Source organism: Bombina bombina, chromosome 4 (assembly GCF_027579735.1).
Source record: "Bombina bombina isolate aBomBom1 chromosome 4, aBomBom1.pri, whole genome shotgun sequence".
NCBI lineage: Eukaryota > Metazoa > Chordata > Amphibia > Anura > Bombinatoridae > Bombina > Bombina bombina.
This window is the reverse complement of record NC_069502.1, coordinates 140,028,206-140,041,709: the sequence shown is the minus strand read 5'-3', so window position 1 is coordinate 140,041,709 and position 13,504 is coordinate 140,028,206. Positions and strand designations below refer to the sequence as shown.

General features: G+C 39.6%; 1 protein-coding gene across 1 annotated transcript in view; it reads right to left on the bottom strand.

Annotated features, from left to right (window-relative positions):
- WDR35 (WD repeat domain 35) overlaps nucleotides 1–13,504 on the bottom strand; it is a 291,517-nt gene that overhangs the window by 213,448 nt on the left and 64,565 nt on the right. Inside the window, 2 exon segments of the mRNA XM_053709650.1 lie at nucleotides 9,496–9,528; nucleotides 10,669–10,854. Coding sequence (XP_053565625.1) covers nucleotides 9,496–9,528; nucleotides 10,669–10,854 — 219 coding nt within the window.

Sequence of the window (13,504 nt, the reverse complement as noted above, 5' to 3'; positions counted from 1 at the left end):
GGGAGTGCCTCCCACTAGGCCACCAACAATCCCCAGTTTCTAGTGCGGGGGATCGGCAAAAAACAGAATTTATGCTTACCTGATAAATTACTTTCTCCAACGGTGTGTCCGGTCCACGGCGTCATCCTTACTTGTGGGATATTCTCTTCCCCAACAGGAAATGGCAAAGAGTCCCAGCAAAGCTGGTCACATGATCCCTCCTAGGCTCCGCCCACCCCAGTCATTCGAACGACGGACAGGAGGAAATATATATAGGAGAAACCATATGGTACCGTGGTGACTGTAGTTAGAGAAAATAATTCATCAGACCTGATTAAAAAACCAGGGCGGGCCGTGGACCGGACACACCGTTGGAGAAAGTAATTTATCAGGTAAGCATAAATTCTGTTTTCTCCAACATTGGTGTGTCCGGTCCACGGCGTCATCCTTACTTGTGGGAACCAATACCAAAGCTTTAGGACACGGATGAAGGGAGGGAGCAAATCAGGTCACCTAAACGGAAGGCACCACAGCTTGCAAAACCTTTCTCCCAAAAATAGCCTCCGAAGAAGCAAAAGTATCAAATTTGTAAAATTTGGCAAAAGTGTGCAGTGAAGACCAAGTCGCTGCCTTACATATCTGGTCAACAGAAGCCTCGTTTTTGAAGGCCCATGTGGAAGCCACAGCCCTAGTGGAGTGAGCTGTGATTCTTTCAGGAGGCTGCCGTCCGGCAGTCTCATAAGCCAATCGGATGATGCTTTTAAGCCAAAAGGAAAGAGAGGTAGAAGTCGCTTTTTGACCTCTCCTTTTACCAGAATAAACAACAAACAAGGAAGATGTTTGTCTGAAATCTTTAGTAGCCTCTAAATAGAACTTTAGAGCACGGACAACGTCCAAATTGTGTAACAAACGTTCCTTCTTTGAAACTGGATTCGGACACAAAGAAGGTACAACTATCTCCTGGTTAATATTTTTGTTAGAAACAACTTTAGGAAGAAAACCAGGCTTAGTACGCAAAACCACCTTATCTGCATGGAACACCAGATAAGGAGGAGAACACTGCAGAGAAGATAACTCTGAAACTCTTCTAGCAGAAGAAATTGCCACCAAAAACAAAACTTTCCAAGATAGTAACTTAATATCTATGGAATGTAAGGGTTCAAACGGAACCCCTTGAAGAACTGAAAGAACTAGATTTAGACTCCAGGGAGGAGTCAAAGGTCTGTAAACAGGCTTGATCCTAACCAGAGCCTGAACAAATGCTTGAACATCTGGCACAGCTGCCAGTCTTTTGTGTAGTAAGACAGATAAAGCAGAGATCTGTCCCTTTAGAGAACTTGCAGATAATCCTTTCTCCAAACCTTCTTGTAGAAAGGAGAGAATCTTAGGAATTTTTATCTTACTCCATGTGAATCCCTTGGATTCACACCAACAGATATATTTTTTCCATATTTTATGGTAAATTTTTCTAGTTACAGGTTTTCTGGCCTGAACCAGAGTATCTATCACCGAATCTGAAAACCCACGCTTTGATAGAATCAAGCGTTCAATCTCCAAGCCGTCAGTTGGAGGGAGACCAGATTTGGGTGTTTGAATGGACCTTGAACAAGAAGGTCCTGTCTCAAAGGTAGCTTCCATGGTGGAGCCAATGACATATTCACCAGGTCTGCATACCAAGTCCTGCGTGGCCACGCAGGAGCTATCAAGATCACCGAGGCCCTCTCCTGATTGATCTTGGCTACCAGCCTGGGAATGAGAGGAAACGGTGGGAATACGTAAGCTAGGTTGAAAGTCCAAGGTGCTACTAGTGCATCTACTAGAGTCGCCTTGGGATCCCTGGATCTGGACCCGTAGCAAGGAACCTTGAAGTTCTGACGAGACGCCATCAGATCCATGTCTGGAATGCCCCATAATTGAGTTATTTGGGCAAAGATTTCCGGATGGAGTTCCCACTCCCCCGGATGAAATGTCTGACGACTCAGAAAATCCGCTTCCCAATTTTCCACTCCTGGGATGTGGATCGCAGACAAGTGGCAGGAGTGATCCTCCGCCCATTGAATTATTTTGGTCACTTCTTTCATCGCCAGGGAACTCTTTGTTCCCCCTTGATGATTGATATAAGCAACAGTCGTCATGTTGTCTGATTGGAACCTTATGAATTTGGCCTTTGCTAGTTGAGGCCAAGCTCTGAGAGCATTGAATATCGCTCTCAGTTCCAGAATGTTTATCGGGAGAAAAGACTCTTCCCGAGACCATAGACCCTGAGCTTTCAGGGATTCCCAGACCGCACCCCAGCCCACTAGACTGGCGTCGGTCGTGACAATGACCCACTCTGGCCTGCGGAAGCTCATTCCCTGGGACAGATGGTCCAGGGTCAGCCACCAACGGAGTGAATCTCTGGTCTTTTGATCTACTTGAATCATTGGAGACAATTCTGTATAATCCCCATTCCACTGTTTGAGCATGCACAGTTGTAATGGACGAGGAACAGAATGAAGCACTTGACAAGAGCTTAGAAGTTTTGATTTTCTGACCTCTGTCAGAAAAATTCTCATTTCTAAGGAATCTATTATTGATCCCAAGAAGGGAACTCTTGTTGACGGGGACAGAGAACTCTTTTCTTTGTTCACCTTCCATCCGTGAGATGTGAGAAAGGCTAGAACGATGTCCGTATGAGCCTTTGCCTTTAACAGGGACGACGCTTATATTAGAATGTCGTCCAAGTAAGGTACTACTGCAATGCCCCTTGGTCTTAGAACCGCTAGAAGGGACCCTAGCACCTTTGTGAAAATCCTTGGAGCAGTGGCTAATCCGAATGGAAGAGCCACAAACTGGTAATGTTTGTCCAGAAAAGCGAACCTTAGGAACTAATGATGTTCCTTGTGGATAGGGATATGTAGGTACACATCCTTTAGATCCACGGTAGTCATAAATTGACTTTCCTGGATGGTGGGTAGAATCGTTCGAATAGTTTCCATTTTGAACGATGGTACCCTGAGAAATTTGTTTAGGATCTTCAAATCCAAAATTGGTCTGAACGTTCCCTCTTTTTTGGGAACTACGAACAGATTGGAATAAAATCCCATTCCTTGTTCCTTTATTGGAACTGGGTGTATCACTCCCATCTTTAACAGGTCTTCTACACAATGTAAGAATGCCTGTCTCTTTATTTGGTTTGAGGATAAGTGAGACTTGTGGAACCTTCCCCTTGGGGGTAGTTCCTTGAATTCCAGGAGATAACCTTGAGAAACTATTTCTAGCGCCCAAGGATCCTGAACATCTCTTGCCCAAGCCTGAGCAAAGAGAGAGAGTCTGCCCCCCACCAGATCCGGTCCCGGATCGGGGGCTACTCCTTCATGCTGTTTTGTTAGCAGTGGCAGGCTTCTTGGCCTGCTTACCCTTGTTCCAGCCTTGCATTGGTTTCCAGGCTGGTTTGGGTTGTGAGGCATTACCCTCTTGCTTAGAGGATGCAGAATTAGAGGCTGGTCCATTTCTGCGAAAGGGACGAAAATTAGGCTTATTTTTAGCCTTAAAAGACCTATCCTGTGGAAGGGCGTGGCCCTTTCCCCCAGTGATGTCTGAAATAATCTCTTTCAAATCAGGTCCAAATAAAGTTTTACCTTTGAAAGGAATGTTAAGCAATTTTGTCTTGGATGACACATCCGCTGACCAAGACTTTAGCCAAAGCGCTCTGCGCGCCACGATAGCAAACCCTGAATTTTTCGCCGCTAATTTTGCTAATTGCAAAGCGGCATCTAAAATAAAAGAGTTAGCCAATTTAAGTGCGTGAACTCTGTCCATAACCTCCTCATATGGAGTTTCTCTACTGAGCGACTTTTCTAGTTCCTCGAACCAGAACCACGCTGCCGTAGTGACAGGAACAATGCATGAAATTGGTTGTAGAAGGTAGCCTTGCTGTACAAAAATCTTTTTAAGCAAACCCTCCAATTTTTTATCCATAGGATCTTTGAAAGCACAACTATCTTCGATAGGAATAGTAGTGCGTTTGTTTAGAGTAGAAACTGCCCCCTTGACCTTGGGGACTGTCTGCCATAAGTCCTTTCTGGGGTCGACCATAGGAAATAATTTCTTAAATATAGGGGGGGGGGGGGAACAAAAAGTATGCCGGGCTTTTCCCACTCTTTATTTACTATGTCCGCCACCCGCTTGGGTATAGGGAAAGCGTTGGGGGGCACCGGAACCTCTAGGAACCTGTCCATCTTGCATAATTTCTCTGGAATGACCAAATTGTCACAATCATCCAGAGTAGATAATACCTCCTTAAGCAGTGCGCGGAGATGTTCTAATTTAAATTTAAATGTCACAACATCAGGTTCAGCTTGATGAGAAATTTTTCCTGAATCTGAAATTTCTCCCTCAGACAAAACCTCCCTCATGGCCCCTTCAGATTGGTGTGAGGGTATGACAGAACAATTATCATCAGCGTCCTCTTGCTCTTCAGTGTTTAAAACCAAGCAATCGCGCTTTCTCTGAAAAGTAGGCATTTTGGATAAAAGATTTGCTATGGAGTTATCCATTACAGCCGTTAATTGTTGCATGGTAATAAGTATTGGCGCACTAGATGTACTAGGGGCCTCCTGCATGGGCAAAACTGGTGTAGACACAGTAGGAGATGATGTAGTATCATGTTTACTCCCCTCATTTGAGGATTCATCTTGGGCAATATCATTATTTGTGGCAGTACTGTCCTTACTTTGTTTGGACGCTATGGCACAATTATCACATAAACTTAAATGGGGAGACACATTGGCTTTCATACATATAGAACATAGCTTATCTGAAGGTACAGACATGTTAAACAGGCTTAAACTTGCACAAAAAAACGTTTTAAAATAAAACCGTTACTGTCACTTTAAATTTCAAACAGAAAACACTTTATTACTGAATATGTGAAAAAGTATGAAGGAATTGTTCAAAAATTACCAAAATTTCACCACAGTGTTTTAAAGCCTTAAAAGTATTGCACACCAAATTTCAGAGCTTTAACCCTTAAAATAACGGAACCGGAGCCGTTTTTCAATTTAACCCCTATACAGTCCCAGTAATAGTCTTTGCTAAGACCCAACCAAGCCCTGAGGGGAATACGATACCAAATGACACCTTCTAAAAGCTTTTTCAGAGATTCTTAGATCCTAACACATGCATCTGCATGCCCTGTTCTCAAAAAACAACTGCGCATTAATGGCGCGAAAATGAGGCTCAGTCTATGACTAGAAAGGCCCCCTGACTGAAAAAGGTGTCCAATACAGTGCCTGCCGTTTTATAAACGTTCCCCAAGATTATAAATGCCAATTGTTAGCCTAAATCTGAATAATATGCACAAATAAAGCAATCGATTTAGCCCATAAAAATGTCTACCAGTTTTTTAGCCCATAATAAGCCCTTTATTCTGTTTGTTTATGACTAAGAAAATGGCTTACCGGTCCCCATGAGGGGAAATGACAGCCTTCCAGCATTACACAGTCTTGTTAGAAATATGGCTAGTCATACCTTAAGCAGAAAAGTCTGCTAACTGTTTCCCCCAAAACAGCAATCGATTTTAGTTACTGTCTGCTAAAATCATCTTCCTCTCACAAACAGAAATCTTCATCCTTTTCTGTTTCAGAGTAAATAGTACATACCAGCACTATTTTAAAATAACAAACACTTGATAGAAGAATAAAAACTACATTTAAACACCAAAAAACTCTTAACCATCTCCGTGGAGATGTTGCCTGTGCAACGGCAAAGAGAATGACTGGGGTGGGCGGAGCCTAGGAGGGATCATGTGACCAGCTTTGCTGGGACTCTTTGCCATTTCCTGTTGGGGAAGAGAATATCCCACAAGTAAGGATGACGCCGTGGACCGGACACACCAATGTTGGAGAAACAGTGTTTTAACAGCGATACCACAGCATGACAATAAAATGATCTGCAGGCTATGACGTGCAGGCTATGACGTGCATGACAAGCTATAGCCCGTCATGCGCATCAAAGGGGTTAATTAACTGCTATAGATAATGCAACCCATGCTGCAACCCACGTACAGTTATTTTTTATCAATCTACCGCTAGTCTAGTGCATGTCAGATAGCGCAGGTGTGTTATTTCCCTTAACGTAGTAGACTTCTATAGCGGAAGGCACTAAAATTCATATCGTAAAACTCTCAAGCACTAAAGCCAATGATGCCCCACAAAGTCTGCTTAAGCAGTGAAGTTTTTCATTTATTTTAATGAAAATCAAGCATAACAGACTTCACACATACATACACACACATATTTACTGTATGATATATATATTTAAGTATATATATATATATATATATATATAAACACAGAGAAAACCCTGCACTCACTAGCAAGCTCACAGCTAAGATTTAAAAGCAAAAATGGAAAGGTTAGTTACCGCACAAACAGAAATCTTCATCCTTTTCTGTTTCAGAGTAAATAGTACATACCAGCACTATTTTAAAATAACAAACACTTGATAGAAGAATAAAAACTACATTTAAACACCAAAAAACTCTTAACCATCTCCGTGGAGATGTTGCCTGTGCAACGGCAAAGAGAATGACTGGGGTGGGCGGAGCCTAGGAGGGATCATGTGACCAGCTTTGCTGGGACTCTTTGCCATTTCCTGTTGGGGAAGAGAATATCCCACAAGTAAGGATGACGCCGTGGACCGGACACACCAATGTTGGAGAAACAGTGTTTTAACAGCGATACCACAGCATGACAATAAAATGATCTGCAGGCTATGACGTGCAGGCTATGACGTGCATGACAAGCTATAGCCCGTCATGCGCATCAAAGGGGTTAATTAACTGCTATAGATAATGCAACCCATGCTGCAACCCACGTACAGTTATTTTTTATCAATCTACCGCTAGTCTAGTGCATGTCAGATAGCGCAGGTGTGTTATTTCCCTTAACGTAGTAGACTTCTATAGCGGAAGGCACTAAAATTCATATCGTAAAACTCTCAAGCACTAAAGCCAATGATGCCCCACAAAGTCTGCTTAAGCAGTGAAGTTTTTCATTTATTTTAATGAAAATCAAGCATAACAGACTTCACACATACATACACACACATATTTACTGTATGATATATATATTTAAGTATATATATATATATATATATATATATATATATATATATATATATATAAACACAGAGAAAACCCTGCACTCACTAGCAAGCTCACAGCTAAGATTTAAAAGCAAAAATGGAAAGGTTAGTTACCGCATCTGGCTTATGCACCCTTCCCTTGTTCCCAGTTTGTTTGGATTTGAAAGCTTGCATTGTGTGGCTGTTTTAGGGTCCCAGGTATTGGAAAGGACCTTGTCGTGGTACCTGGGCTTGTCCCATTTGGCCACATGCGGTAACTAACCTTTCCATTTTTGCTTTTAAATTTTTGCTGTGAGCTTTCTAGTGAGTGCTGGGTTTTCTCTGTGTGTTGTATTAATTTGTTTTGTAATTTCCCCTATAATTTCCCCTATGGTTCTTACACCCAATGACTCTTGTGAGTGCTACTGAGCACCCAGGGCTGAGCATGTTGCAGGGTCATGGGATGTGTACCCGGTCCGGTCTAGGAATGCAGTCCCCTTCCGTGTTATATATATATATATATATATATATATATATATATACACAAATATACATACATACACACATACATACATATACAGTATATTTGTGTATATACATATACATTTGACCCCTCTGAGTTCAACCCTTAGTCATTTACCATGTATCTTTAATTTTTCGTTAAAACCTTGTATTCCATTAATAAACCTTTGTTTCCTATGTATTAAGTCTACATTGAAAGGGACATGAAACCCAAATGTATTCTTTCATGATTCAGATAGAGATTACAATTTAAAAAGTTTCCAATTTACATCTGCATCGCTCTCATATTATTCTTTGTTGAAGAGATATTTAGATAGGTAGAGTACACATGTCTGGAACAGTTATCTTGCTAATGTATAACATTGTTGCAAAACTGCTGCCATATAGCGCTGCAGATGCCTGCACACTCCGGCACTTACCTTCCTGCTTTTCAACAAAGGCTATCAAGAAAAAAAAAAATGTGATAATAGAAATTGGAAAGTCGTTTAAAATTGTATGTTCTATCTGAATTATGAAATAAAAATGTTGGGTTTTATAACCACTTGTAATACAAGCACAAAACTGCTAACACCACTCTGTAATGCCCATTAAAATATCGAGTACATTAACCCTTTGAGTGCTAATCACTTTCCTACCTGAGTGCTAAGCTTTTTTAATTATTTTTTTTTGGGGAAAAAACATTTAACTTTTTTTTTTTTTCTGATCCCCAAGACACTGGCGATTACAAAGGCGATTACCTTTCCAACGGTGGGTCTTGGGGGTCTGTAGCTGCTTAGATGCCAGAGATACAGGCTTCTAAGCAGCATGCCCCCTGCTCCTATAAAGTTGTGCGTGACGTCACCGCGCATAACGTGAAGCCTCTCACCATGCAGGCCCGATCGCCGGGGTGGGAGCCCCCAGATCTCCCTCAAGGTGGGAGAGTGCTAGCGATGGCTCTGAGCTATCGTTAGCACAAGAGTGGGAAACTCTGCGATGGCTCAGAGCCGTCATTAGCACTGAAGGGGTTAAGATGCTTTATAATCAGCCACTTGCAATGCCAAATTGTGTGTTATTCTTTGCAATGGGCATGCTATCAAATGCGCTCCACTTGTAATCTAGCCCTATAGCATTAACAAAAAACAAAATCATTGTAACAATTGTATCCAGCCAGTAAATAGAATAGCTACAACTTGTTTCAGTTTAAATTACATTTTGCAATGTATTTAAATTTGCCAAGCATAGGTTTAAGCAGTATCTAAAATGAATTCAAATGAATTAAACACCTGAATTAATAAATACTCCAGCTAATGGTTCTCCTGTGAAATAGTAAATGCAGTTTTCCTATGAAATATATTATTTATATGCACAGCTTCAAGAATGAACAATGATACTAGACACTATGCACATAAAATAAAAAAGGTTCTATTAACTATTTTGTATGACATCATGGCAAATGTGCAATAGTTTACCTAACCAACTTCTCTCTACAAATCAGTCTTTAAAAAGAAGAAAATAACTGTGCGTCAGTGGATAAAAAAAAATCTGTATTGCTTGTGCTTTTTTGCCATCAAAAAAAATATAATTACATTGTTCCCATCAGTTTCTTATGCAAATGTTTCCATAGTGGTTCAAAACAGTTCTAGAATTTATCAGTTTCTGCCACTCTTGTTAAATGTAGATTTTTTTAGTTTTTTTTTTTTTTTAAACTACCGTTTGTTGCATTTATAGCTGTTTATATTTTAAGACTGTAAAGTTATGTTCACGTTTGAGCATTTTTTCAATTCCCAAGACAAGTGTCTAAAAGTAAAATAAACATTGTTTTCCTGTAAATCTGCAAATAAATTCAGACATTCCTAATATACAGCACACCCCTATATTAACTATTTACAAAAAGTCATTTATTTTTACCGTAGCTCCATTGGTCTCAGTTTCATTTTCATCCTATAAAAAATAATAATAATGATAATAAAAAAATAGTTGCACATGCATGCATATAATTTGTATTGATGACAGAATCACACGTGCTCACGTACTTTTAGACTCAAATGTGTCTCATTTGGTTGTAATAATTATAATAAGTAATTAATTAGTATAATATAAATTATACAATTATTATACCGGATAAGAAAAAACATCACTGAATAGACCTACAGATAGAAAGTTAGACACATAGCATGGTTAAAATTCTAGTGACTGATGTTCCTGCTTTAGCTTGCAAAGAATTTTGGGAATCGTAACAATTGGCGAGAGAGAAAATCTACCAGAAAAGGCCAAGGGGAAGCAAGTGCATTAGCACAGGCTGCCAGTTCTGATTTGACATTTTTGACTTTCTCCAATTGGTGCTATTAACTTATAGGTCATTAAAGGGACAGTAAAGTTATAATTAGACATTCGTGGTTTACACAGAACATACAATTTTAAACAACTTTGAAATTTACTTCTAGTATTTCATTTGCTTCCTTCTCTTGTTATTCTTACTGAAAGGTTTACCTAGGTAAACTCAGGAGCAGAAAAGAATGTATGTTGTATGTTCTACCTAAATCATGAAAGAAAAATTTTGGGTTTCATGTCCCTTTAATCACCTGCTTCATCTACTGTCGCATGAGAACATTCTGTTTTGAATGAAAGTTAATTGCAAATATTTTCATTGTTTTATATAAAGCTTAGTATAATGAATGATGCTTTATTTTATTTACATAGTATCTTTTTAATCTAGTTGAGATACAGAGTTTACTACATCCTTCTCCAAGCTATATGGTTTGTAAAGCTCTGGTGACATTATGAAGTTTTGTGATGCTCAAATTTAAACATTTATATACTGTAACTGTTGACTGAACTGCAAGAACAAAATGTCTCCAAATTGTAAACCATGATACCAAGTTCTATATAAATTATTTTCAAACGTATTATAGTTACTTGTTATTTATGCACTTTAGAAGTTGAATTTATATAGCAATATATAAAGAAAAATCCAAAAAGTTAGGAGCCAGAAGTAAAATTAAAGTACCCTTAACTCCCTGGCTTTGGAATTTCACATTCAGCAATGCTCTGGATGTGAACAGACTGCAAGAGAACACTTACTTGTGGATGGTTTTCATCAGCTTTTGTTGCCAAGATGCAGAAATCTACACATGTAGTAACAGAAATCAGACTCTTGACATATTTCACAAACTTCTCATTATTTTTTGTATCCCAGAAGACAACACAGTACTCTGGACGATCAGGTCTTGTATATGCATAAACCACAGTATTAGAACAATAACCCCACTGAAAGTAAAGACAAAAATAATACATTAACATTTCACAAATAAAGTGTTTCTGCATAAGGTTCAGATATATTTTAATCTTGCTACAAACTAGACCTTGATTGTTTAGTTATAATAAAAAAACTCACATGGGAAAAACAAAATTTATACACATAGCGCCTTAAAGGCAAGTCTAAAGAATGTCTAAAGAATGATATATAAGATTTTTTTTTTTTTTTTATTGGATACATCAATTAACATTTCTAGACAGTACCATGATAAGTACATTCAAAAATACAGTAAAGTTTCAATCTGTACAGAAGTATCATTGTTCATGGCATAGCAGGAGTCAAGGAAATCATTATATGACAAATATCCAGGGCACGTGTAACACTTTACATCCTTTAAATGCAGATAACAGTCATATTGCCCACATATGTTCAGCTCTCTCATTTTACATTTAACAGTATTCCCAACTAAACCCCAGCCCACCCCACAACAGTCTAAACACTAAACTAAACATTTATAAACAAAAAAACTAAATAAAACCAACATCACTACACTCTGCTATAGGAATAAGTGTCACAATATAAGATAAATAAGAAGGCCCTTGGGGGTGTTAACTATTATGAGTTTTGATGCGGCTTACAAAGTAGGGTCTTTATTAGACTGTCAATTAGAAAGTATTAAATACTCTGGGTAATCAGTCTTTGGGATATCCTATGCTGGTTGTTATGGGAGCCCTACTGTTGCTAGGCTCCTGATTAGGCCCGGTGGATTGTTGTCTGGATCTACTGTCTCCATGAGTTAAGGAAAAAGGTGTTTAAATAAATACCTATTCAATAGCAAGAGATTGTCTCAAGGGTATGAATAATACAGAAACTCCTAGTCTGGAGGCTATGCAGGTTGAAGTGTAGCACTAGTTAAAATTGCTTATTTTAATACAGTAGCAACATGAATTTCTAATCTTATGTCCCCCACCCCACTGAGTATCCGCTTACCTTTACATAGAGTGAGTTGGAAGGAAAATGCTTGTACGGGCATAATCCAAGCAATTAACATAGTAAATGGTATGTTGAAAATGAGAAAGAGATAGAGAGGGCGCCACATAGCGTGATATTGTTTCAAAAGGAGTGATACAAAAGCAGAGAGGTAATGCGCTTACCAATAACTGTGGTACTGTGCTGTGACCAGTACAATCTCGCCTGCTAGCACTTAAATCAGTGGCTAGTACACTGTCAGACAGGATCCTTCCTGGGACTCTTTCTTTGGATTGAAAAGTTTGCTGTGAGCGTATCTTAGTTTGGCAACTTTGATATTTTGCTCAATGTAGTTGTGTTAAAAAAGGGATGTACAACTTCCAAGGTTAAAAGAATTATAAAAGACTTTATTATAACGCGTTTCTCAACCTCCAAGGGTCGTTTCTTCAGATACCAAAGCGAATAAAATATGTTACAAATTTTGACATTTTATACACATTTGTATAATTAAAACGGAAGTTGTCACAAAAAGTTTTAGACCAATAGAATACATTGCAAGATTCAACTGAGAAGCCGAACAAAGGCTCACAGGTGTTACAATTAGTGTGAGTTTAGACAGCATTGAATGGTCATGATAGTTTAAAGTGGGGACAGCTGTATGAATCAGCCAGAAAAAAGGCCTAGGTTTACCAACGTTGCATATTAAAAGGAAAACACACGAAAGGCAGTACCGAGATATATAACAACAATTTATAAACTTCAAATTGAGATAGTTGTGATAAATGTAAACTGATATATGAATTGCACAAAATTGATGTAGAATAACGGCCATTGTGTAATAAAATATAGAACATGGGGGGGGCGGAGCCAACCATGGAGGCAACTAGACGTGTTTTTAGACAGCTCCAGGCTTCTTGATATGCTTATATGGTTTAATCTCTGTATAAAAGACTCAAACTTTCATTACGTTACAACAGAAGGTAACTACTATTTAGCCTAACTTTATGGACACTCAGGATACATCATTTTGAGAATTTATCGCTGACACCATACGCTAGACAACGCCACATGGAGCAAATACATAAGCGATTACATCTAGCCTACTTTGCCGACATGGAGGCTCTAGAAATATGGGAACAGCATACCATACAATGCCTGGAGCGGCATTTTCACGACATGAAAGAGGATCTAAGGGCACTACTATCTGCCCTCACACCACCGCTGAAGTATGTGGATGGGAGATCTGGCTCGGTACTGGGTGAAGAGAACTACGCTTTATTTGGACTCACACTACAGGAAAGTTCATGGACTCCACCTGGCAATCCTACACTGAATCCTCTCTACAGTACCCTAAGCCAAACGTTGGATATAGACTATTCATCTACTTTGCACGCAGCCCCAGAGGATAAGGTAGTACCACGCCTTGATATTCTGCGCACACAAGCCAACCTACTACCCATGGTTATGTCTCCCCATTTGAGACCTACAGTTCAGCTTCTAGCAGACAAGCCAATATGTCTGAGCCACCCCTTGGAGAGGACTGTGTTACTGGGCTCAACTAATCCTACACCCTCGGTGCGGGGCAGAGATTTAGCTCTGAAGCGATCCTTTACAAATGGGTCCCCGCTCACTCAGGATATACTGGGACTGCTCATGCCAGTACCGATGACCGACGCCCATCCCGACATTACA